The 23,122-nt window shown below is 43.2% G+C and overlaps 1 protein-coding gene across 3 annotated transcripts in view; it reads right to left on the reverse strand.

Annotated features, from left to right (window-relative positions):
- The window catches only part of klhl5 (kelch-like family member 5), a 62,645-nt gene that overhangs the window by 29,740 nt on the left and 9,783 nt on the right, over nucleotides 1–23,122 (reverse strand). The window contains exon 1 of one of the 3 annotated variants that reach the window (XM_005456859.4): nucleotides 4,580–5,740. The exons of 1 other annotated variant lie outside the window; for it this stretch is intronic. In XM_005456859.4, coding sequence (XP_005456916.1) covers nucleotides 4,580–5,199 — 620 coding nt within the window. In that variant the 5' untranslated portion in view covers nucleotides 5,200–5,740. Of the gene's footprint in view, nucleotides 1–4,579; nucleotides 5,741–23,122 lie in introns of those variants that run through there. One more of the 3 variants, XM_003452173.5, reaches the window with a different exon arrangement.

The following is a 23,122-nucleotide window of genomic DNA, read 5'->3' on the forward strand; positions in this document are numbered from 1 at the left end:
AGGTTAAGTATTAAGCCAGCAGCTTTCGCCTTTTAGAGTAGCCAGCAGCAACTCCAATGCTGTTGCTACTGGCATCTTGTCATAAATATAATTATTGCAAATTTCCTTGAAATATCCATCCATCCATCTATCCATTTTCTTCCGCTTATCCAGTCGCGGGGGCAGCAGCCCAAGCAGAGAAGCCCAGACCTCCCTCTCCCCAGCCACCTCCTCCAGCTTGTCCGCAGGAACACCAAGGCGTTCCCAGGACAGCCGAGAGCTATAATCTCTCCAGCGTGTCCTGGGTCTGCCCCGGGGCCTCCTCCCGGTGGGACATGCCCGGAAAACCTCACCCAGGAGGCGCCCAGGAGGCATCCTTGTCAGATGCCCGAACCACCTAACTGGCTCCTTTCGATGTGGAGGAGCAGCGGCTCTACTCTGAGCCCCTCCCGAATGGCCGAACTTCTCACCCTATCTCTAAGGGAGAGGCCATCCACCCTTCGGAGGAAGCCCATTTCCGCCGCATGTATTTGCGATCTTGTTCTTTCGGTCACTACCCACAGCTTGTGACCATAGGTGAGGGTAGGGACGTAGATCGACCGGTAAATTGAGAGCTTCGCTTTTACACTCAGCTCTCTCTTCACCACAACAGACCAATACAGTGTCCGCATCGCTGTGGCCGCTGCACCAATCCGTCTGTTGATCTCGCGCTCCCTTCTCCCGTCACTCGTGAACAAGACCCCGAGATACTTAATCTCCTCCACTTGGGGCAGGAACTCGTCCCTGACCCGGAGTGGGCACTCCACCCTTTTCCGGCTGAGGACCATGGCCTCAGATTTGGAGGTGCTGATTCTCATTCCCACCGCTTCACACTCGGCTGCGAACCATTCCAAGGCGAGCTGGAGGCCATCACCCGATGAAGCCAACAGAACCATATCATTTGCAAAAAGCAGAGATGAGATCCTGAGACCACCCAAGTGAAAGCCTTCCGCCACTTGGCTATGCCTAGAAATTCTGTCCATAAAAATTATGAACAGAATTGGTGACAAAGGGCAGCCCTGGCGGAGCCCATCACCCACCAGGAACGAGTCCTTGAAATAGTGTGATATAAAATTTGAGGATGTAACACCCACCCCTAGCTAGTCCTAGCTAAAAAAAAAACAAAGAAACAAAAAACTTAAGGATTCAAAACAATAGTCTACAAACTGGAGTGTGACCTCAGAGTGGCTACAGCCACCTTCAATATACTGTCTATCGCCTGATCAGCATCAAACCTAATAACCTGCTACTGCATATAATGAGGCTGTTGCAAATATTCTTAATGTGATTATAATTGAATATAAAAATAAATTTGGACATTTGCGTGTAAAAATGAAATCTGTTGTGGAAAATAAAATCAGCATTACCACTTTTTGTCTCCCGAGTGACACAGAAAGCAAAGCTGGATTTCCACCTGTAGATACAACGCTGCTGAGGTGTTAACGGAGCATCCAGGAGAGAGAGAGCAGTGAATGATTTATCCTACCTTAATTAGGGAACATAAGTGGACAGATGTGAGCTGAACAACTGAGGGTCAATGTTGTTAAGTTATAACATTCATCTAGTTGTCATTTTCTTCCTTTAAAAAAAAAGAAGTTATTTTGTTTTAGCAACTTTTCTCCATTCTCCAGCTGCTTCCATTTTCACACCGGATACTCTTCCTTTATGCAATCCCCATGGGATTGCATAAAGGAATAGTCTCCTCTCGAAATCAGGTTCTTTTGCTTGTTAGGCGAATGTGTAAACCACTGCATATGGAGCCAGGCTGTTTCTATGTCTAACACTTTGTAATAACGGTGAGCTAATAACATATATAAGCCAGCTTAATGGTTAGTGCTTGTGTCTATAAAAATGTCTTAAAAAATACAAAACTCTCGGACGCTTAAGCCCAGCAAGGATCGGGAGAGATTGGAGATGTAACTCAAGATTTAATGGCTCAACTCTGTTTGGGTTTTTGAAAGCCCTAACATATAATGAACCATTTTTCTTAGCTAAAGACACTTTATTTATATCAACAACCGACAGATTTACATTTATCAGTGGACAGAAAAGCGACCTCTTAAGCAGAGGTCCACACCTGCTTGATGTTAGAGCAGGCATAACAAGGTCACCATTTCAAACCAAGTTAATGCAAGCTTAGGTCTTACGAGATAAGAACTCATTTGTGACTTTAAATGAAAAAACTCTGTTTAAAAAAAAAAAAAAAAAGTACACCTGGTGCGTTTATGCACACATTTAGTGTAATCACGTGATACAGCAAGGATCATCTCTGCCTATGTGCATTCTCTCTCTGTCCTGTTTCAACTTTCATATCTCCAACTAATCTCATCACTCACTCTCTTCATTCCACCTCATCCCAACATTCATCTTTGCCTCAATTTTCTCCCTCTTCCCTATCCCATTCCAACCCTCCAAGGAGGCTTTTTGGCTGGCTTTCCTGCTCTCTAGCGTGTGCATGTGTGTGCGTGTGGATGTGTGTCTGTAGACGAATGGTGTGGCTAAATACTGCCAGAGGAGATGGCTTTGAAGTAGGGGAACGCTGCCTTCCAGTCCCCTTAACTGAGCCTGGCAACCACTCAATATGGACAGAGAGAGAAAGGAGGAAGAGAGAGTGTGTGTCTAGGGCAAATCAACACCATGAAGCCAGATTTTTTAAACCCCCGCACCAGGCAAGGGCACTCACCCAACTGTCATTGGGTGTCTCTTTCCCAGCCTCTTTTATACGCTCACTTCCCAACACATTAGCAAGGGAAAAAAAGAAGGGGTGGAGGGGGAGGGCAATGAATGGCCAGGGGTGGGCAGAGATGAATGTGGGACAGGAGGAGAAAAAGGGTAAGTAAGGAAGGTACACCAGGATTAAACGAGGGGAAGCTGGGTGGGGTGTGAAAGTGAAAAGGAGAGGAGGAGATGAGTGGAGGCGAGCAGCGCCTTCAGTCGCTCTGGGATTCTGTGCGCGTCCCTTCCCATGATCCCATTTGGGATTCTGCCACCCGTGTTTTGGAGTATCACACTGTACACAGGAGCTCTCTGAGGAGAGGGGATGAATCGCACAGAGAAACACACAAACAAACCCACACAAACCACAAAACAAACGTGCTGAAAAGCTACACATGTATGCAGCATACACTAATGTCTGGGTTGGTATGGCAACAATAATGTGTGCAAGGACATGGCTGGGTCCGTATACATTTCCATTCAGACTCGTGCAGTAAAAATTTTCTCTGCCTGTGTTAACGAGGCGTGTGCGTGTGTGCGTGCTTGTGTTACTATTAGGCAGAAGTAATTTTCCGTGTAAGCGCCGCCGGACTCCCATCATCACTGAAGATACGACATTAAGCCTTGCATAACAATGGGTATTTTTTAAAACCTCAGTTTTCTCCTTCACAAGCAGAAACATACACATTTGCGGCGAAAACAAGTTCATGAAGAGACATCAAAGATGAATCGGTTTTTAAAATATAGGTACATCAACTTTTGCTCTGATGAAAGCTCTGCGTGCATTGTTTCCTATGAACCTTTTATATTTTCTGATGTGTATGGGGAACACGGAGTACGATAGAAGGCTAACACACGCATTTTGCCTGTATAGTAAACACACCTAAATAAGCTGCCTAAACATTGCCCGTATTTTACTGCTGCATCACAAGAATATAAGTGTGGTTAGGACATTCTAATTATCCTGTTTTCCTATCTCCAAGGCAACTATTAATTAAATGGCTTTTTCACACCACTACAGCTGGATGGCCACACAGATGCAACACACTCCTTTCCGCATATGCATGAAAGCATGCAGAACCCTAAGGATTAAGAATAAAAGCCTTGGACTCTGATGCTGAAAACAAAACAATACAAATGTCAAGTGCAGTATGCAGCAACATGCAGAGCTCAGCCCTGGAGTCATATTGTAAATGACTCTGAAAATCCCATATGCACAAGAGTGAATTTCTGTTTGTGTTTGCATGCATCGTCTAATAACAGAGCCTGACTGGTGAAGCCTCATTAGGAGGTTGGAGGGAGAAATCAGTGCACCACACCCAAATGTACTCAGCCCTCACCTTCTCTATCCATCTTTCCATCTGTCTGCATGTTGAGAGTGGTGAGAGCATGCTGTCTGAACAGCCTTCTTATTCTATTAACTCATCAGGGGGGGAATTCAGCTTCCACAGACCCTGTGTGCGCCAGAGATCAAACGGAGGTGAACAATAAAGAAAATAAATTCACGTTTTCTATTTAATTGTATTTCTTCCTTTTGAGCTATTGTACTTGTTTAAGCCGTTTCATTTGTCCTTAATGTTTGGCCTACTACAACACATTATTGATCCCAAAGTAAATGAAAGTAGATCCCATCTTAACAACGCACTAGACTGCAAACAGCCCAACTAGAAGAACTACAGCTCGCCAAATGCTCTTCTGATAAGTTGAAGCTAACACCGAGGAGTTCTCCACTTGTTCAAACTTTTCAGACAAGTGCGCGTCTTTCACACAACTAAGTGCAGAAATTCTGCTCGCAAGTTTCACCTGAAAAGTCAGAAAACTGCCAACAGCATCCCCCTACTACTACCTGCAAGAGCTGGAGTCTGTTTCCGGGTGGTTGTTGTTCTCCTCGTTGCATGCTGCTGCCGCCACCGCTGCTGTAGCCGCCGCCGCCGCCTCCTCCTCCTCAACCCCGGGGGGCTCGGGCACCAGCTGGGGTACAGGGGCCTCCCCGGGGGGGTCCATGCTCGTCACGGGGCGAGAGCGACGTTGAGGCGGCGGGGAGACCCAGGACAGCGCTGCGGAGGAGCTTCGGCACTCTGGCTGGCTGAACGAGCGGGGACAGGAGCTCCCCGTCGCTCCAGCTGCCGCTCCTCCCGGACCGCCCCGACTCCCAGCCGGATCAGCAAACTTTCTGCTGCTGCCGCTGCCGTTACACAGGTTAGACCCAGCGCTGCCGCTGGCCACCAGACCGCCGTGACTCCCCGCGCTGGGGTTTACGCTGTTTGAATTCGAGTTGCTAGAGCCGCTAACTGAGGGTCCGTCTCCGGAGCTGCCGCCCGCTCTCCTGCCGGGGAAGTAGTCTCCTAGCGGCGGGGAGTGAGGCGGAGGGACCGCGGGGTGACCGAACCACCTCCATCGGATCCTCAGGATCTGCTTCACATCGAACTCCTTCCGCGAGGAAGAGCCCGAGCCGCTACTCGACATTCCAGGGCTCGACACGAGGAAATGGCGGGGGAGATCCCGTGCCGCTCTGCCGTTAAAACTGTACACTGCACTGCACGCGCGTCTCTCCTGGCAACCGCACGCCCGGTAACCGCGACTGGAGGAGTGAGCTGAATATAGCGGAGTATATAGACACACAAAGAGAGAGAGGGAGAGAGGAGGAGGAGGTCTACTCTTAAGAGCCAGAGCATTTCAAGTAACCACAAACATCTGCCACAAGGACACGTTCATGTCACAGCTCTGCCAAATGACACAGAGCTGAAAGAGAGTGGACCATCACCATCACCGTCATTTTCCCCTTCATTACTCAACAGGCCAGACAATCAGTCGATATTAATTAATAGGAGATGGAAGCCAGCAGACAGGCAGTTTGTTGTTCGCGCTGAGGTCGATTAGTCGATCAAAATGAAAATAACGACCAACTAGGGCTGCTGCTAACTGTTTTCAGGATCGATAAAGTAATTTCTGGTTCTATCGATTAATCCCAGAGCACTCTGGAAAATGTAAGAAGTCTGTGAAAAATGTGAAATTGCTTGTTTACTAAAAGGATGCAACCTCCAAAGCTGAAAAAAAGAAAAACTGCTGTTTCACTTGGTGCCTGAGGCTGCCTCCTAAAGTCAGTCCCCACGGGCTGCCATGTTAAAATGTCTAACGGTACAGCCTTAAAATGCATGTTTACAGCCTGCTGCAAAATACAGCGTTGGCAGAGTGAACATTTTGTTGCTGCTCTTTAATACTGCTTAAAAAAATTCATACAACTTAAAACTTTTAGCTTTAAAAAGTATAAATGGAGGTATTTGACTTAACTCACTTTGCACTTTTATTAAAAAAAACAAAAACAAGAGGAGAGGCAATACTGTCAAACTGTTGCAGTTTTGCTTGCAATCACACATGCACAAGTCCCCAAATCACAGGTTATAAACCAAACTCCACAGTCACACCCTGTATAATTAATAAACCTGTGCAGTGGGCCACCTTTACAGGCTACCAGCTAGAATCCATAATTACAGTAATAAAAGTGCAAGAATAACTTGGACTGGAAGTAAAGCAGGAGAGATTGGGGGTGGCTGTAGTGCAGAAGGTAGACCAGGTCATCCACCAGTCGGAAGGTTGGTGGTTCAGTACCTGGCTGCCGTAGTATCCTTGGGCAAGATAGGCTACTGAACCCTGAGGTGTTCTCTGATGCCTTCATTGGAGTGTGAATGTTAGATAGAAGCACTATAGAAGCACCTATATCTAAGTTCATAGAAGATGAACTTAGATATAGGCAGTGTTGGGACTAACGCGTTATTAAGTAACGCGTTACAGTAACTACGTTATTATTGTGGTAACGAGCACGGTAACTAGTTATTATGCCAAAACCAGGAACGCGTTACTCGTTACTGGGATTTAGATAGGCTCGTTACTCGTTACTTCGTGTGGTGGATATCGCGGAGCTTCCACAGATTCAATAACATTAGCAAGTGGTGGAGGCCAGCAGGTGGATGAAGGAAAAGGGAGGCAAGAGGAGAGACCCGAAGCGGCCGCCGGTCCGCGTGTCAGGTGAACTGAACTTCAGGTAAGAAGTTATGACCTGCAGTCTATCGGAGTCAGATATAAACCAAGTTTAGGTGGAGTTTATTTTCGGTATGCTGACATTTTCGTACTGCGTGCTAGCTAGCATGACGGAGTTTCTATACAGCTGGGTGGGTGCTATGTTACTGATGTTGAACTTTATTTTGTTCATACGGTTAATTATTAGAGTTGCCAACCGTCCCCTAAAAAACAGAATCGTCTGGTATTCAGAGAAAATATTACGCGTTTCGTACTGAGGTGAAAAGGAACACAGTTTGTCCCGGACTTCAGCTACAATGAAAAAGACACAAAGCTGAAGCTGCACAGCTGCCTCTTCTTCTCTCATTCTCTCCTCTCCCGTTTCTACTTCAATCACGAAACTGATCAATGATCAGCTGATCGGCTTTTCTCTCTTGTTTATTTATCGCCCACTTTGCGCCAGAAAGAGGAAACCAGCGGATGTCACGCTAAACAACAGCATCACGTTTAAGCTTGATCAGCTGTTGTTAGAATTTATTTAATATTAATTTCTAGTATCAGCTGATGTTTGTTGGAGCCACAGCTGTAAAGCTGCTGGTCATGATATCGGTTTGGTTATCTGGTGAGAGGGAAATATGCAGATGAAACCAGGAGATGTCCTTACTGAATCATCAGAGCTGAACAGGTGATGGAGAAACAGGTTTACCTTTTAGGTGACATGGATGAGTTGAAGGGAAGTTATGAACTGTTTCTGAGAGACAAATAACACCAGGATCCTTTTCTACGTAGCTGACAGCTGGTAACTGTGCAGGGGCGGGTCTAGCAAAGTGTTGCCAGGGGTCCATGTAGGGCATTAACAGGGAAAGGGGGGCACAAAGAAATACTTTTCTTTCTTATTCTCATTTAAAATGTCTCGCTTTTAAAAAAAATAATTATCCGAGTCTTACAACAAACAATTGATAGATTGATACATATATACCATCAGAACAGTGTACATCACTGTCACAACAGTGTTTATTTTCATTCAAAGGCTTTATGATTTTTCCTATAATGGCGGGCCGGTCTCTAGTCAAAATGCCCGGGACGATTTTTTTGTCCCAGTCCAGCTCTGTGTGCAGCTCATCTGCAGTCTGGTGTTACCTACATCTTCCTATTCAGAAGGCAGAATTTCCAAGTTCTGAGTACAATCGAAAGCACCACGACTGCAGTTTTTATGTTGGATGTAAAAAGCAGGCTAGAATCATGGCAGCGGTCAACGACGGTCCAGGCGTGGGATTTCTCTCGTGGAAATGTGCACATTATTTTTTCCTTTTTATTGGTAGGTGGCACAGTGCAGTTGTGGCAAGTAAGCAAGCTAGAAGACTGGGAACCTTGCTGGGTATCCAGTTACGGAAGCAACACATTAACAAGAGAATTCTGAGTAAAACCAAAGTTACTTTCCCTAGTAACTAGTTACTTTGAAAGTAACGAGTAACTTGAAGTAACTGAGTTACTTTTTTAGAGAAGTAACTAGTAATGTAACTAAGTTACTAATTTAGAGTAACTTACCCAACACTGGATATAGGCATGTTGTGTAAAGCGCTTTGAGCTTTCAGAAAGAGTAGAAAAGTGCTGTTTAAGACTTTTTACCATGTTTGCCCCCAAAGTACAAAAAACCATAGACTGTTAGTACAGAATAGCCTCAACAAATTAATATTAATTGTAGCAGAATCATGCTTTCCAACTACCTATACAAGCTAAAGAATAACCTCTTTTTAGCTCCAAAGAGATATGAGGGGTACCCATAGTCTGACCTGCACAGGCCCATGCACTCCAACTCAGCTTCCTCCTCAGTCATGCTGCGAAGAATTAAGCTACTATTAACCAAATAATTACCTTGACCTTGAGCTGCAGTAACATATTGATGTGGGTATTAAATTTCTTCATTAACAAACTGTATGACTTCGTTCTACGCATAGCTGCTTTCTTCTTCTTCTTCATATTTTGGCTGCTCCCTTTAGGTGTTGCCACGGCGAAACACCCCATCCCTAGCATCCTCATCTCTCTGCCTTCACTACATCCACAAATCTTATCCGTGGTCTTCCTCTTTTTCCAACTTCAACATCCTTTGTCCAGTGTATCCTGTATCCCTCCTCTGCACATGTCCCAAACCATCTCAGCCGTTTCTCCAAAGTGTCCCTCTGATACACTCATTTCTAATACTGCACCATCCTGGTCAACGTCAATGAAAATCTTAGCACCTCCTGCTCCACCTCCTGCCTTTTCTTTCTTTGTGTCCAAACCATATATCACAGTAGGCCTCACTGCCATCTTATAAACTTTCCCTTTCACTCTTGCTACTATCCTTCTGTCATAAATCACAAATCATATTCATCTCCACCTGCTCCACCCTGCCTGGTCTCTCTTTCTCACCTCTCTTGTGCCCCAGGTGTATGTCAGTAGAATTCACAGACCACAGTGACCTTTAAGGAACCCAATAACTGCATTTGTGTGTATTTTTAATGGACTATCTCACTAATTACGGTTCACTGTGTGGTACTTCAGTTTTGCTGAGTGAAATTCTAGTCGTTTTTTTTTTTTAAAGTCCACGCTAATTAGCCGATATGTGTGTGTGCGTTGCACCCACGCAGCTTATGAGTGCAGCTTGCCAACCAAGCTATTGCTCCACCCTTTAATCCACATCTGGCTCCAAAATAAAGCAACAGGGAAACAGCTAAAACCTTCCAAATGTGGAGTTCAGTGGGTGACGCCACAGTTAATTTTGTGATTTTCAAGTAAATGCAACAAACATCCCACGAGTGTGTGGCTGAATTTCACATAATAACAATTTTGGGATTCACCTTAAAAAAAAAAGAAGAGCTTTAGTGTTAAGACGCTGGTTGCAACAACATGGCACGGGTCAGGGTACATAGGATAATTTGTAATAAGTCGTTACAGAGCTGCTAAGAGACAAACAGGTGTCTTTGTAGCTTTCAGTGAACATGAAGGTTTGTGAGGCTGCAGCAATCATTACATGGTAATCAAAGACTCTAAAATGTAATGAGGCGGTGGACACATCCTCTTTATCATCTTCTTCTCCACCTTGTCTAATGGTGTTCACTCACTCCTTTCTGCACCCTTCTTTCTCTGAGTCACCGTCCATGTTATTTCCTCTGAACAGTCTTACACTTTTTAGAAGCTGGCTGCAATACACTGATGTGATGATTTGTTTCTTACGCAGATATTGAAAACAGAAAACAGCCACAGCGGGGAGGCCTGAGTTTTCCTTGAGAATAAGATTTCACCACACATGCACAGTCTTAGACAGACATGTCTCTTGTTTTTGGCCCATGCACATGAGCTTACTCTTCTTCTCTATAAGTCATTACTCTCATCCATCCATTACTACACTCCTTCCTTCACCTCCCTCTTTTCTCTCCATCTGCAATGCAGCAGCTATTCATGGACAATAATGATCTGTGGGAGTGGGCCCTGTGGGAGCCATCCCATGCAGACACACTTGGGGCACCCGGCAGACCAGCCAGGCAGAACCTTTTTCCCTTCCCGCAGTAACCCCGGGACGACCACAGGATGTGCCAGAGCCACAGAGCCGGAACACCTTATGTTCTGGATGGAGTCCCACCAACAGGAGGGGAGGGATGCTTTAGGAGTCCCACTCTAGCAAAAATCAATAAGTCAAACAGCAGAGGTCAGTTTGTGAATTACACAGATGGGAGATGTGTTACTCATAGATTGGCCCTGCAGAGAAACAGCCAGTCGGAGAGATTCATTTTTTCCATAAATAAATGACTGAGAGGAGCAGTTTAATACGGCCGATTTAACTTTCACCGCTTTTGTTTGCCAGGTTCTGAGAAACAGGGCTTTTCTTCAGCTTCAGGATGTGCTGATGACTAAGTGCAGGACCACCCTGCTGCTTTATCCGATCAATACTACAAAGTCAATACAAACGCACACAGACACAGGCACATAAAACACACACACATAAACCAAGGCTTTGAGGAAGCATGAAACCAGCAGCATCATCATCATTAAAGCAAAGAAATAACAAAAAGTCAAAGAAGCAAGGACCGAGGACAATTTCACAGTGACACATCATACTCCTTTAGAAGGAAACACTATCTTTAACTTGTTAGAGACACTGGACTTATTTATTCATGCACTCGTCAGCCACTTTATTAGTTACACCTGTTGAACTGATTACAATGCCAATATCTAATCAGCCAATCACATGGCAGTACCTCAGTGCATTTAGGCATGTGGACAGGGTCAAGAACACCTGCTGAAGTTCAAACTGAGCATCAGAATTGGGAGGAAAGGTGTTTTAAGTGACTATGAACATGGCAGATGTGCTTCTCTGAGCATTTCTGAAACTGCTGATTTACTGTGATGATCCCAAACAACCGTCTCCCCAATGGAAAAGAGAAAGTATCCAGTGAGGAGCAATTCTCTGGGAGAAAACACCACAGCCATTTTCTGATAGCCCCATGTCACAAAGCTTAAATCATCTGAAACCTCTACCATGTGTTAGAATGAAAAATTCACAACAACTATGCAGCATGTGTGATGCCATCATGTTAATATGGACCAAAATCTCTGAGGAATGTTTGCAGCATCTTGTTGAATGTATACCTCAAAGAATGAAAGCAGTTTTGAAAAAAAAGGGAGTCCAACTTGGTATAAAAACACATATATCACATGTGTGAAAGAGCTAAACAAGCTTAATTTAAATCTATCGGCGGTATTCCGCTTTCTGAAGACCATTCTCCAGGCTGAGAGACCACAAGGCATACCACATATAAAGGCAGGTGCAGTGAAGGGCTGCAAAGATGTATAATACAATAATAGTTCCTTTGACTTCATGTGACTTTCCAATTACCACTGAGTCTGTGCAATTTCCCCACAGTGAGAGAAAATTATCACATAACATCTATATATGCAGAAACACGAACGCACAAAGAGATGTATAACTGCTGAAATACTCACAGTCTAGTGTTTTAAAATGACATCTCTGTCAAAGAATACGTGGAAAGACTGATTGCGCCTTGAAATATCATATTTATGAGGTTAAAAGATTATGCTGGAGGATGATAAACACATTATTGATCTCGCTTAACTGCACAGAGGAGGAGATAAAAAGTTCAATCAGACGGAGAATCTTTGAAACAGCAGTTCTGAGGCACTTTAAAGGGTTTTAGTGAGCAGCTGGTTAGACGACGGTGTTGAGGGGTATGTTTGTATTTGGCTGATTTTTCATAGTGTTATGGTTACTGTATCCCTTATCCTCCATATTTGTATTACACACATACTTTCTGTCACCAATACCCTCGTATTTTTCACTACACTGTAAATGTAAACAGTGTTTAAACAGTGTATTTAACTTGATATTCACTTCATTTCACTCAGATTTCTTTATTTGTTACTTAGGTGCAGCGTGGACTGCACTCATGAGCACAAATCCTCGGATTTCTAGTACAAATCTGTCATTTAACTGGTGTTTTTGTAAATAATGTGATCTTTATTTTTTAGTTATGCTGTGTTTAGACCATAGAAACTGAAAATGGATGTGTTTCTGAAAAGTGAAACCAACATGGAAATCCTGTGATTGCACAAAGGTTTGTGAGACAACAACCCACGACTCTCACAGCAAACATTTCCTGATCAGGTGAGTCGCTTGTTTCATGTCATACTGAGTAAAATATAAAGTTCATCTTGTAAAGCGGACGCAATTGAAAACTGTCCTTTGGTCTGATTGAACTAAACTTGCAATACTCTGAGGAAATCATAGGGGGAACACCTGGCTTGTTTTACCACACAGTTCAAAAGCCAACATCTGTGATACAATTACGTCGCATTAATGCACGTGTCTCAAGAAACCTTCATATCTGAAGGCAACTTTAATACTGAATGATACAGCGGTTTTATAGCTGCATATGGTGCAGTCTAGCAGTTGTCCTACTTTTCAGACCTGTCACCTCCTGGTGATGTACGGAGCATTAGGAAATGAAAAAGGCTTTGCCATTCAAACAAGAATGGCAAAGCCTTTTATGCTAAAAACTACACTAACTGGTCTCCTCACTTCCCAATAAGCTACAGATTATCTTAAGAAAAGATGAGGCGAAACAACACGGGGGTCGGTATAAAATGTCCTGGTGGCATTAAATTCAAATTGACCACGCATGTTAGAAACAAACGAAGTAAAAAAATAAGAACAGTTACAACATATATTTGATATTTGATACAGCATCCTGGAATTATTTTCAATTAAATGAGTTTTAATGATTACATTCGACTGTACACATAAAGTCTGTGTTTGACTTACTGTTTTTTGTTGTTAAAATGGCAGCTAAGTTAATAATTTACATACCCATCTTGCACATTGATTTACTCTCGTAATTCCTAACTGGACATAAATTCTGCATCAGCATCAATTTGGCTGTGTTCCCTCTTGCGAGTGGATTCCTCCCAGGCAGGAGTGGTTATATATTTACATCAGCGTGTGTTCTGGGAACTGAGAATAGATTTCACATTTCATTTATGTGCTGTTGAGTTTAAGAGACCCAGTATTAAAGGGTTATCTGGATAACTTTATAATCCTGCCTTCTCCCTCCCACTGAGCCTTCCTCACAACTATAAAAAAACAACAACTAAGGAGCCAGAGAGCAAACCAATGCATTTCTGTGCTACTCACGGTGGAAATGCACTCCTCTTACTGGGGGAGGCTGGGAATGGGGCTCAGAGGGGGAATGAAACAGAGGAATGACGGGTCATTCAGCTCTGGTCTCCTTCAGTTGGATCTAATCATTGGTCACTTGGCAGAAGCCTCCTTGAGCGGCCTACTGTTATTGGTCTCCTGGCTGTGGTAGTCCAAGGCTATCACTCACAACTCTCTGGCGCAACTTTATGGCCCTACAACAACATACACAAACGCACACACCCACACACAAGAAAAGGACACCGTGAAAGCCCCTTCACACACACTTCGCCCTTGATAATCTTCCTGTTTATGTGCATTCACACATGCATGCATACTGTCGTGGTACTGGGTCTGGTGTTCAAAACAGTGTTTATGTTTTAATTATTAATATTCTGTAATTTAGTGGTCCGCGTCTCAGTCTGTGTCTCATGTTTCCTGATTTATTTTGATAGTTCCTCGTCTGGTGTTAGTGTGTTCAGTTTTGCTTCCTCTCGGTCTTGTGTGTGTGATTCGTCCCAGCTGTGTTTTCCTCCTGGTCCTCAATCGCTCATTACCCTTCTGTGTATTTAGTCCCCAGTCTTCCACTGTCTGTCATTAGCTTGTCTGTTTACTTCCCTCATGTTTCCCAAGTCCCAGGTTTCTTCAGGTCTCAGGTTCCTCGTTCCCTGTTTTAGGTTCTTTATGTTTAGCTTTCCCCAGTTTAGGCTTTTGTTAGTTTATCACAGTCTCCCATCGCCTTTTGTTTGTAGTGTTTTGTGGAGCCTAAAATAAATGTCTTGATGCATTCTCAATCTCTCAATGTTCATCTGGACGTAGTGTTTTCAGTGGGAGAAACGTTTCGTCACTCATCCAAGCCTAAAATAAAGGCTTGCTTTCTGTTAATATCCACCTCCATCTCCGTTGACTGCATTTGGGTCCACATTCTCTTCACGTCGACGTAACACATGCACCAACATACAGCTGGTAAATACAAATTGCAGCATAGCATCTGATTCGTGCACATGTACTTTATAAATATTCAGCTACACACTCTCAAAGTCACATAAATACAAACACAGAGTCAAATAAAAATAGGTAGCAGCATCGAGGGAAAGCTGTCGTAAAAGATTTTATAGGGCCAGAAAGTGAAACATTATCTGTCTGGCCTTGCTGTGATGATCAGCTCAACTCTCATGACTGATGTTCATCCTCCAAAGGCCCTCTTCCAATCGCTGTCTTTATTTATTCCCTCTTCCTCTTTCCACTTCTCCTTTTCTTCCCTAAGGTTGGCTCCTTTTCGAAAAATCTCCTCTTACCCCCTTTCTTTTCCTTCCCACCCACACTCTCTGCTTTTCTCCACAATCTCCTTCCCAACCTCAATTTCCAGCTTGAGGAAATTGAGGTTGCATCCCTGCTATTATACTTTGCTGTGTGTGTGTGTGTGTGTGTAATGGCGGGACTCTGGTGCTGATTCCCTGAGGTGTGAACCTCCAGGGATGTCACTACAAAAGCTATTGTTCCATATAGGCATACACCCATCAAGACTTGTTTTCAAAATACGCGGAGCATAAAGCTCTGAAGATGAGCTATACGCCACCTATAGATTCAGCATGCATACACATGACAACCAAACAGTGTACTTTCATTCAAGTCACGACTACTGCATCATACACAGGCATAAACACACACAAACACGGTCACTGCCAGCTTTGGTCTGTTGCGTTGCTTGGTACTGTAGCTGCAGGCAAGTCTGTCCTTGAGACTCAAAGCAGGCTCAGACCGGCCAAGCAAATAATTACCTCTCCACATTGCCACACCAGCAGCACCCGCCCATCACATGAATGAGGCAGGGAGTGTGTGTGTGTGTGTGTGTGTGTGTGAGAGAGAGAGCGAGACAGAGAGAGAGGAAGATTGCAATTAAATTCATCTGGAGGCACAGCATTTAATATAATTGAACAGAAAATAATTTCACACTGACAAAAGGATTTGCAAGGCAGAAGGATTTTGGAATGTGAGTGTGTGTGTGTGTGTACTCTAAAAGTTTGTTAATTCAACTCAAAAACTGTAATTCAAAGGCTGAGTAGCATCTTACTGTACATTATCCATCCATTTCATTTTCCTAACTGCTTATCCAGTTCAAGGACAGCCTATCCCATCCATCACTGTGTACAGCCCGGGCAGGTCGCCAATCTATCTCATGCCTAACACAGAGAGACAGACAGCCACTCACAACTAGCGTCAACCTGTTAACCTAACATGAATGTCTTTGGACTTTGGGATTAAGCCAGAGCACCTGGAGAACATGCAAACTCCACACAGATGGGCCCCACAAGAACGCTGGAATTTTCTGGCATGATTTTGCACCTTTTATGCCTGGTTTCCTCATGACTCTGGGGTTTCCCTCACATGGGGAAGGTCAGAAATGCTGATCACATGGTGTTAGTTGAAAACTCCAGATTTATAGAGAGAGACCTTCGCAAACACTGATGGAAACACCAGCGATTGCTTCCTGAGTGGAACAGTCATGTGATATTGTTTTTGTTGTAAATGTGGCATTTTTTGACAGAAGAGTACAGGAAGTTTGTACTTTGACACATGACCTCTTTCATCATGGGGGTTTTTAATGGACAAAAAACAGATTGACTGCTGAATTTATGGGATGTTTCTGAGAATAACCCCCAACATTTCGAAACAACCTCTAATTTTGTTGCTGAGCTTGTTATTTTGAGATCTGAAAGTGACAATTCAATTCTCAATTCAAAGTAAAAGCTTTGCCTTTTGAAACTTGTTGGTTTCAGGGTAAGTCAGAATTTTTACTTTGAATGCAAACACTCTCTGATTCTGGTTTGAGTTGCGCTTTTCCGGTCAGCGAGTGTTTTCAGGCGAGCCGGTCTGTTCCGCTCAAAAAACTGGTGACCATGACAACCTGCTAGTGAGTCAATGGGAGTACAGCTTTTTCCATACTGAACAGAGATTGGCAACTGGTCTCTAGTCCTGTGTGACTGAGGCCTTATGGAAAAATATTATTTGCAGTTTTAAAATCTGTTGGTAAAGGTATTTTTTTCATAGCCCCATAATTTATTTCTCAGCCTGTGCTGACTCAAGTGAAGTCACTGGAAGTAATTTATTTGGCTTTCATGCAGCTCCCTCCTAAGCATCAACAGTCTTCGTCCAACTTTTTTGCAGAAGCAATAACTCTTACATCTGTAAACAGACATCATCGTGCAAAATTGATGGAGTTGCCCTTTAAAGTTTTAGTTAATGGGATGGGGAATACATTCTGCCATAGAGAGCCCTCACAAGCATGGAAGCACAACGCATATGTGTGTATCTAATTTGAATAAAACGCAGACCACCTTCAGCTGGTAATTTCCTTCTTATCCCCTATCACATCAGTCAATAACACAAGCACACAGATCAAGGATACTTTTCTCCGTGCACGTGTGTGTGTGTTGCTCTCTATCTGGATTCAGGATGTGTGTGTCGGAGCTCCAGATGGACTTTGTTGTCCCAGTTTCCCGACATGTAACTAACAGGAAGGATGAAAGAATGAAAGAAACTCACCATCAGATTCAGATGCCTCGCTTTGCTGCTCCTTCCTTCACAATTTTCTCTTTTTTGATTCCCCCCCCCCCCCCCCCCCCCCTATCACATTACTGTTATCGGAGAGAATACATGCAACAAAATTCATGAGCAGTGTTGCTTCAGTCCACGGTTGATTTCTTTTAATGCCTCCTTTTCATTTCTATTCCTCTTTTTCATCTCTCCCTGTAATAGCCTCCCTTGTCCATTTACTGATACCCTCCTTCACTTCTCTCCCATCCATTAGGCTTGTTCTCTAATTTCTTTGCCAGCCTCCACCTTCAAGAGACAGAATAATGGTTTGAGAAGGCCAGTATTAATTATGTGTGTCTCATGTGTGACTAATACAAGTTTCTGAGTGCAGATACAGTAGATTGTAATGAGTGGGAGTGAAAGAAAGAAAGACAGGCAGCAAGAAAATGAGCAAATGCCTGTGTGATCTGAGACATGGAAACTCAGCAGGCATGGATCAAAACACCCAAAAGGCCCACAATTACATCTATGCCTTGCGCTGACAGAGGGACACACAGACACACACACGTACACACACATACACACACTCTTTCTGATCTTGTATCGGAGCAGAACCTTACATCCTGCTCCCTCTGCACTGAGCGAGACTTTGACACACTTTTACTGACATCTTTTATTAACACAGTGTAGAGAGGAAAAAGATTGTGTGTGTGTGTGTGTGTGGTTGAATGGATGCACACTGTATTTTCCTACCAGATCTGGGAGGTAGAGAATACACACACACACACACACACACACACACACACACAAGGGCTTTAGACTGCCCAAGTGTGAACCAAACTGTCCAATTACTTTGATCCATGCCTGTTGCTGTGGGAAGAGAAAATAGTTTCTCCCCTTTTGCCTTAAAGCATATTACCTAGGTATACTCACATACACTCACCCGCACACACACACTCCTACGCACATTTATACACAAACACAACATAATGGCTTTGGTCTGGCTTGCCAGATCTGGTTCCCCTAATTGCCTGAGAGGATGGAGAGCAGAAAATCAGGGAGGGAAATGCAAACTGCAAAATTTAACCACATTTGTTGAGTGGTGCATCTGTTTAACAACTCCAGAGGAGGAGGAGGAGGAGGAGGAGGAGGATGGAACCAGCTGTGGCTGAAAAACAATGGCTCCTGGCTCTCATTCAATCTAATCAAAATCCTTGTTATATCAAACTGAACACACAACCATGCATTTTGTGAGCAGAGGCAGCCACTCATGTGTCAAGGCCCAACAAGGCATTCGTGTGTGTTCCTGAAGTTAAACTTTGCTGCTGCAGGACAAACAGAAGTTTATGAGCCCCTGTGAGATTATACCATCCCCCAATAAACCCCACTGTGCCCTCCATCAGTCAAAAAGTGTAGTGAGTGCAAACTGAGTCCTTCAAACAATATTTTCAGAGTCTTTCAGTAATGTCCAAGTTATCGAGTACTGCACAGCAGAATTTCACTGGGCTGAAAATCAGTGGCAGCAGGTCTTTTTTGGTTCAAATAATCAATATGTGTGGAGGAGGTCAGGAGAGGGGCACAACAGTGAGTGTCTAGAGTCATTTGTAAAAAACGGTGGAGGTTTTGTCATAGTTTGTAGCTACATTTCAGCCAGTGGTGTTGGGTATACTGTTGAAGTTTTTGACAAGCATCTGATGGACAACTTCATTTTTCAGCATGAGAGTGATCCCAAACACCCGGCCAATTCAGTTAAAACATTCCTGGACACCATCAGTCATGGACTGGTCTTCCCAGAGCCCGGACCTGAAACCATGTGGCATCATCTTGCCAGAGACCAGAACAAAAAACATCAAACGAAGAGCTTTGAATGTCCTTCAAGAAGTCTGGAGAACTATTCCTGAAGACTGCTTAAAGAAATCACAAGAAAGTTGCCTAAGAGAGTTCAATCAATCAATCGATCCATCAATCCTTTATTGGTACACATTGCGTGTTATGCGTAGTTACACGTGCACATTACATGTTACACGTACAGTTACCTGCAGTGAAAATTGGACCCCTTCCGACCATACGTACACAGCACGAACATCACATTGGGAAGACAGGCCAGTTAGAGGTAGAATGGTAAGAAAAACATTGAAAATTTGAAATGTGAAATGTGCATGTTTAAATAAATCCCATTTTCCTTACAAAATATAAAGAATGAGGGGCAGCTCAAGTCTTTTGCACACTATAGTGACCAGTAAGAATCTGTTATTGTTTAAGAAAACACTACTGTGGCATAAAACAATCAACTTAAACTCTGTATAAACCTAACAATATTCATTAGTGTAAAGTTATTGTAGTTTATTAGAGAAAACAGTTGTTTACACACATCCAGCCTCTGTTAAAACTAAGTAAAGTATCAATAGACTTATTCCGATTATTCACCTCAAGCTCCATTAAAATAATACTGCCTAATATTACCTTATTCTGTTCTGCTTTCCTTTTAGGAAGTTGCGACTGGATTGAGATGGCCAGCGGGCTGGTTCTGACCCTCAGGCTGTATTTCGTGCATGTTTGTATTTTCTTTTTCTGATACATTTATTTATTCGATTACTTAAATTATTGTTTAGATGAAATTTTAATATCTCTGTAAAGTTGTTATTCTTTATTAAGACCTTTCTTTTTTAAATTAAAAATACAAACTGAAGTCTTTTTTTGGGGGTGGGGGGGGGGGGGGACTGCTGACCTGTCCAGGACTTTACCCAGTGATCTTTAATTTATTAACTGGTTAAAAAATGAATGGATGGATGGAAGCTGCTATGCAGCTACCTATTGTTGATATCCATAGACATGGTAACACATTCACACTGATTTAGAGTCAGTGATGGAAATGATGTAATGAAATAGCTAAAGTGCAGCAAATGTTTGCTATGAAACCAAAACAACGAGCTAAAAGAAGTTAAAATGCTCCCCAGGGCGTAGAGCAGAGTCATGGGATCATTTTCCACACTTTTTACATCACACCTAATATATATGATATAATATAATATACTGTGGGTAGGAAGTAATTGGTTAGAGCACCTTTATTCAGGAATGGGGAGAAGAGAAGGTGAAAAGTTTAAGACAGCAGCCATTAGCACAGAAAAAGATGGCACAATTAGATTTTATGGATCAGCACTGTACAGTTATGCTAAGTAGGTGTTGCCTGATAGATTCGGAAGGACTCAGCAGATAAAGAAAGTACGCTAATAATCGCCCCACTGCTTCTCTGGAGTCAGAACTTTTCAGTGCATGAATCTCATATTGACATAAATTACTAGTTTGCTGGCAAAATAACACAAGTGATGCCTAATCCTCCTGTGTGTGTGTGTGCGTGTGTGCGTGTGCGTGCGTGTGTACACAGGCATGTGTCAGGCTGTTTGCTGCTCTTAAAAGTGCTGAGGCATGAAGTTTGCAGCTGCACACAACAGGAGATAATACACATCCTGAATAATTGATAGAAATGAAAACAGCTCTATTTTTTCTTGATGCACTCTTTCTGTCTCTAACCATCTCTCATCTCATCTCGCTTCCTTTCTTTCCGCCCTCTCCACCCATTTGGCAGTTTAACAGCTCTATAATGACAACAACACTGAAATGGTCCCTCTTTGATAGTTTTGTAAAACACACGCACACATAAACACACAGATTCACCATCAAATAGCCTCTATTCTGAGGTATGAGGAAAGTGTGTATTTGCTCTCATGCAGTCAGACCTCAGTGCAGGTCAGGTGGCAGGTGTGGAGGATTGGAAAGCGCTTGCTGTGCAATCCATCAAAACTGTCCCTTTGTCACTCTTTCCTCTTCCTCTCTAATGCTCCATAGCTCTCTTTTTTTTAAAAATTTCCCTGCTGACATTTCCCCCCATTTCTGTTCATCACGTTTTTCTCGGTGTTATTTTGCCTTTCTTTTCCTCCTGCATGCCGCGGTCCCTTTTGTTGCCTCCTCACTCGCTTCCTAAATGGGCACAGAAAGGAAATCAGAAAGCACCGGGGAGAGAGGAAAGGGAAGACGGGGTGCATTTACGGCCAAATAAAGAGCAGGCCTTAATAATTTACTGCGCTCCGCAGCCACTAGCCAATCACAGGCCATCGCACCGATAGAAATGAGAGAGAAAAGGAGAGAACGCGTGAGAACGCGTGAGAGTGCGATGAGGAAATCAGACAAGCAGGGGCTGCTACGTATTAAACGTCCCTCCATGCTGTGATGAATTATTTGAGGTGATGTACGCTCTGAAAGCTTTGAAACGGTCACCATTGAAAAATGTCACAGAAACAGAGACAGCAGTCCAGTTTAAAAAAGACATCTTCAGGGATAAAATGCAAGTTCTTCAAACAAAATGATCCACGCATGCATTCAAAAAGTTAAAAAAATACAGGAACTAAATATTGTGTGACTCACAGCAAACAAATATTTCCACTGACCCACTGTAAGATTTCAAATCCATTATAAAGTTCATCAAACCTTTTTGAATTTGAATTTAAATCCTACTCCCACGCTCCAAATCTTTTAGTCTCTCTGCATTTCGCACATATACTTCATATAATTTTATTATAATGATTTAACTCTGCAGGAGCTGCATACAGTACTTTGGCCCTAATGTGCTAGTTTGTGTGTGTGTGCATGTGTGTGTCCGTATTCAGCCTCTAGGAGGAGGTCTCAGATTACTGCTCTTACTATAATGGATACAAGCTTCAGTGTAAACCTTAACCCAACTACAATTTTACTCAGGAGAAGACAGAAATCAATTTGTGGCTGCAGAGAAAATAATTAAGGACATCTGTTCCCCCCAAATGAGACAAACAATCCTCACGTAGAGTTAACAAACACGCACACACCTCTTCACATGAACACTTACAGAGCTGCTACTGTACGCTTTCTGCTCGTGGTGTGAAAGAAATAGACAGATAGTGCCTTAGAAGCATTTTAAGCTGTTGGATTAGGTGCTCGAATTGGTCAGTGTGAGGAAGGTCACCTTCCCCCCCTCACCAATCATTGATCCATAAACCTGTGAGACAGCAGAAATACCAACAGGAGACAAAGAGAGAAAGGCACAAAAGGTGAAATGGAAGAAATAAAAGGTAATCAGTGAGTACTGTATGTCACATCGGTTGCTGGTGGAGTAAAGTCTTGGCAGCTTCGGTAATTGAACGTTGGCCTAATCTAAAGCCAATCAGTCTAAAAGTGCTCAATCAGCCAGTCGACACCTGATCAATTCTGGATCCAATTCTCACTTAGTGAGCGGTGTTTGAAAGTGATGCATGTGTGTTTTGCCTTTTTTTGTTCTTAAAGAAAAAAAAGAAAGAAAAAGAAAGAGTCAGAGACAGATGAGAGAAGAAGAAGAAGCACTTTTACTGCTGTCAGAATTATTACACCTGTATCAACAGTGTGGTGTAGATTTTTATTCAAGCACATAAATGTAGCATCGTAGTATTTTAAGCAAAATGGGTCAAGGCATCCATCCAGCCATCCATACGGCATCTTGTCTTTTTTTTTTTTTTATCAGTATTGTGCAAGAGAAAACTGTTTGTCTCAGGTACGCTGCTGGACTAAAACTAAGCACTGATATGTTCTGAACAAGCTAGTTAACTGCACTGGTGCATCTTCAGCCAGCTCCATATCACCCAGAGTCAGAATAGTACAAAATGATGAGAACTGGATTGTTTTTATGTGTCTGTACACGGGTTAATTATTCTATTATAAGCCCTTATAACTGTGGGTGGTGCCATCTGCATTCCAGCAGCCAAACTGCAGCATGAAAGCAGACTTAGAATAAGGACGAGTGGGCAGTGAAGAAGGTGAGAGGAGCATCAGGCAGGGGCTCTTGTTGGATAGTGTGACTAAGCATTAATCAGTGGTAGGTGGGATAATTACAGGAGGGATGGGGATGCATTTAGAGCACGCTGACACCGCAGTTTATCACAGGATAACTGGTCCTCAGTACTTTATATTTCAGCACCAGGGAGCTTTTTGTATGCATCTGGTATATTGATGGGTGAATGAATCAGACTGAATGAACTGATGTGATGGTGGAAGAGCATTTAAGGTGCGTGTGCCAGAAGAGAGTCTGGAGATGGGCGATAACAAATGTTAATCAAATCAAAATGGCGGGAATGTTCTCAC

Source organism: Oreochromis niloticus, linkage group LG6 (genome assembly GCF_001858045.2).
Source record: "Oreochromis niloticus isolate F11D_XX linkage group LG6, O_niloticus_UMD_NMBU, whole genome shotgun sequence".
Lineage (NCBI taxonomy): Eukaryota > Metazoa > Chordata > Actinopteri > Cichliformes > Cichlidae > Oreochromis > Oreochromis niloticus.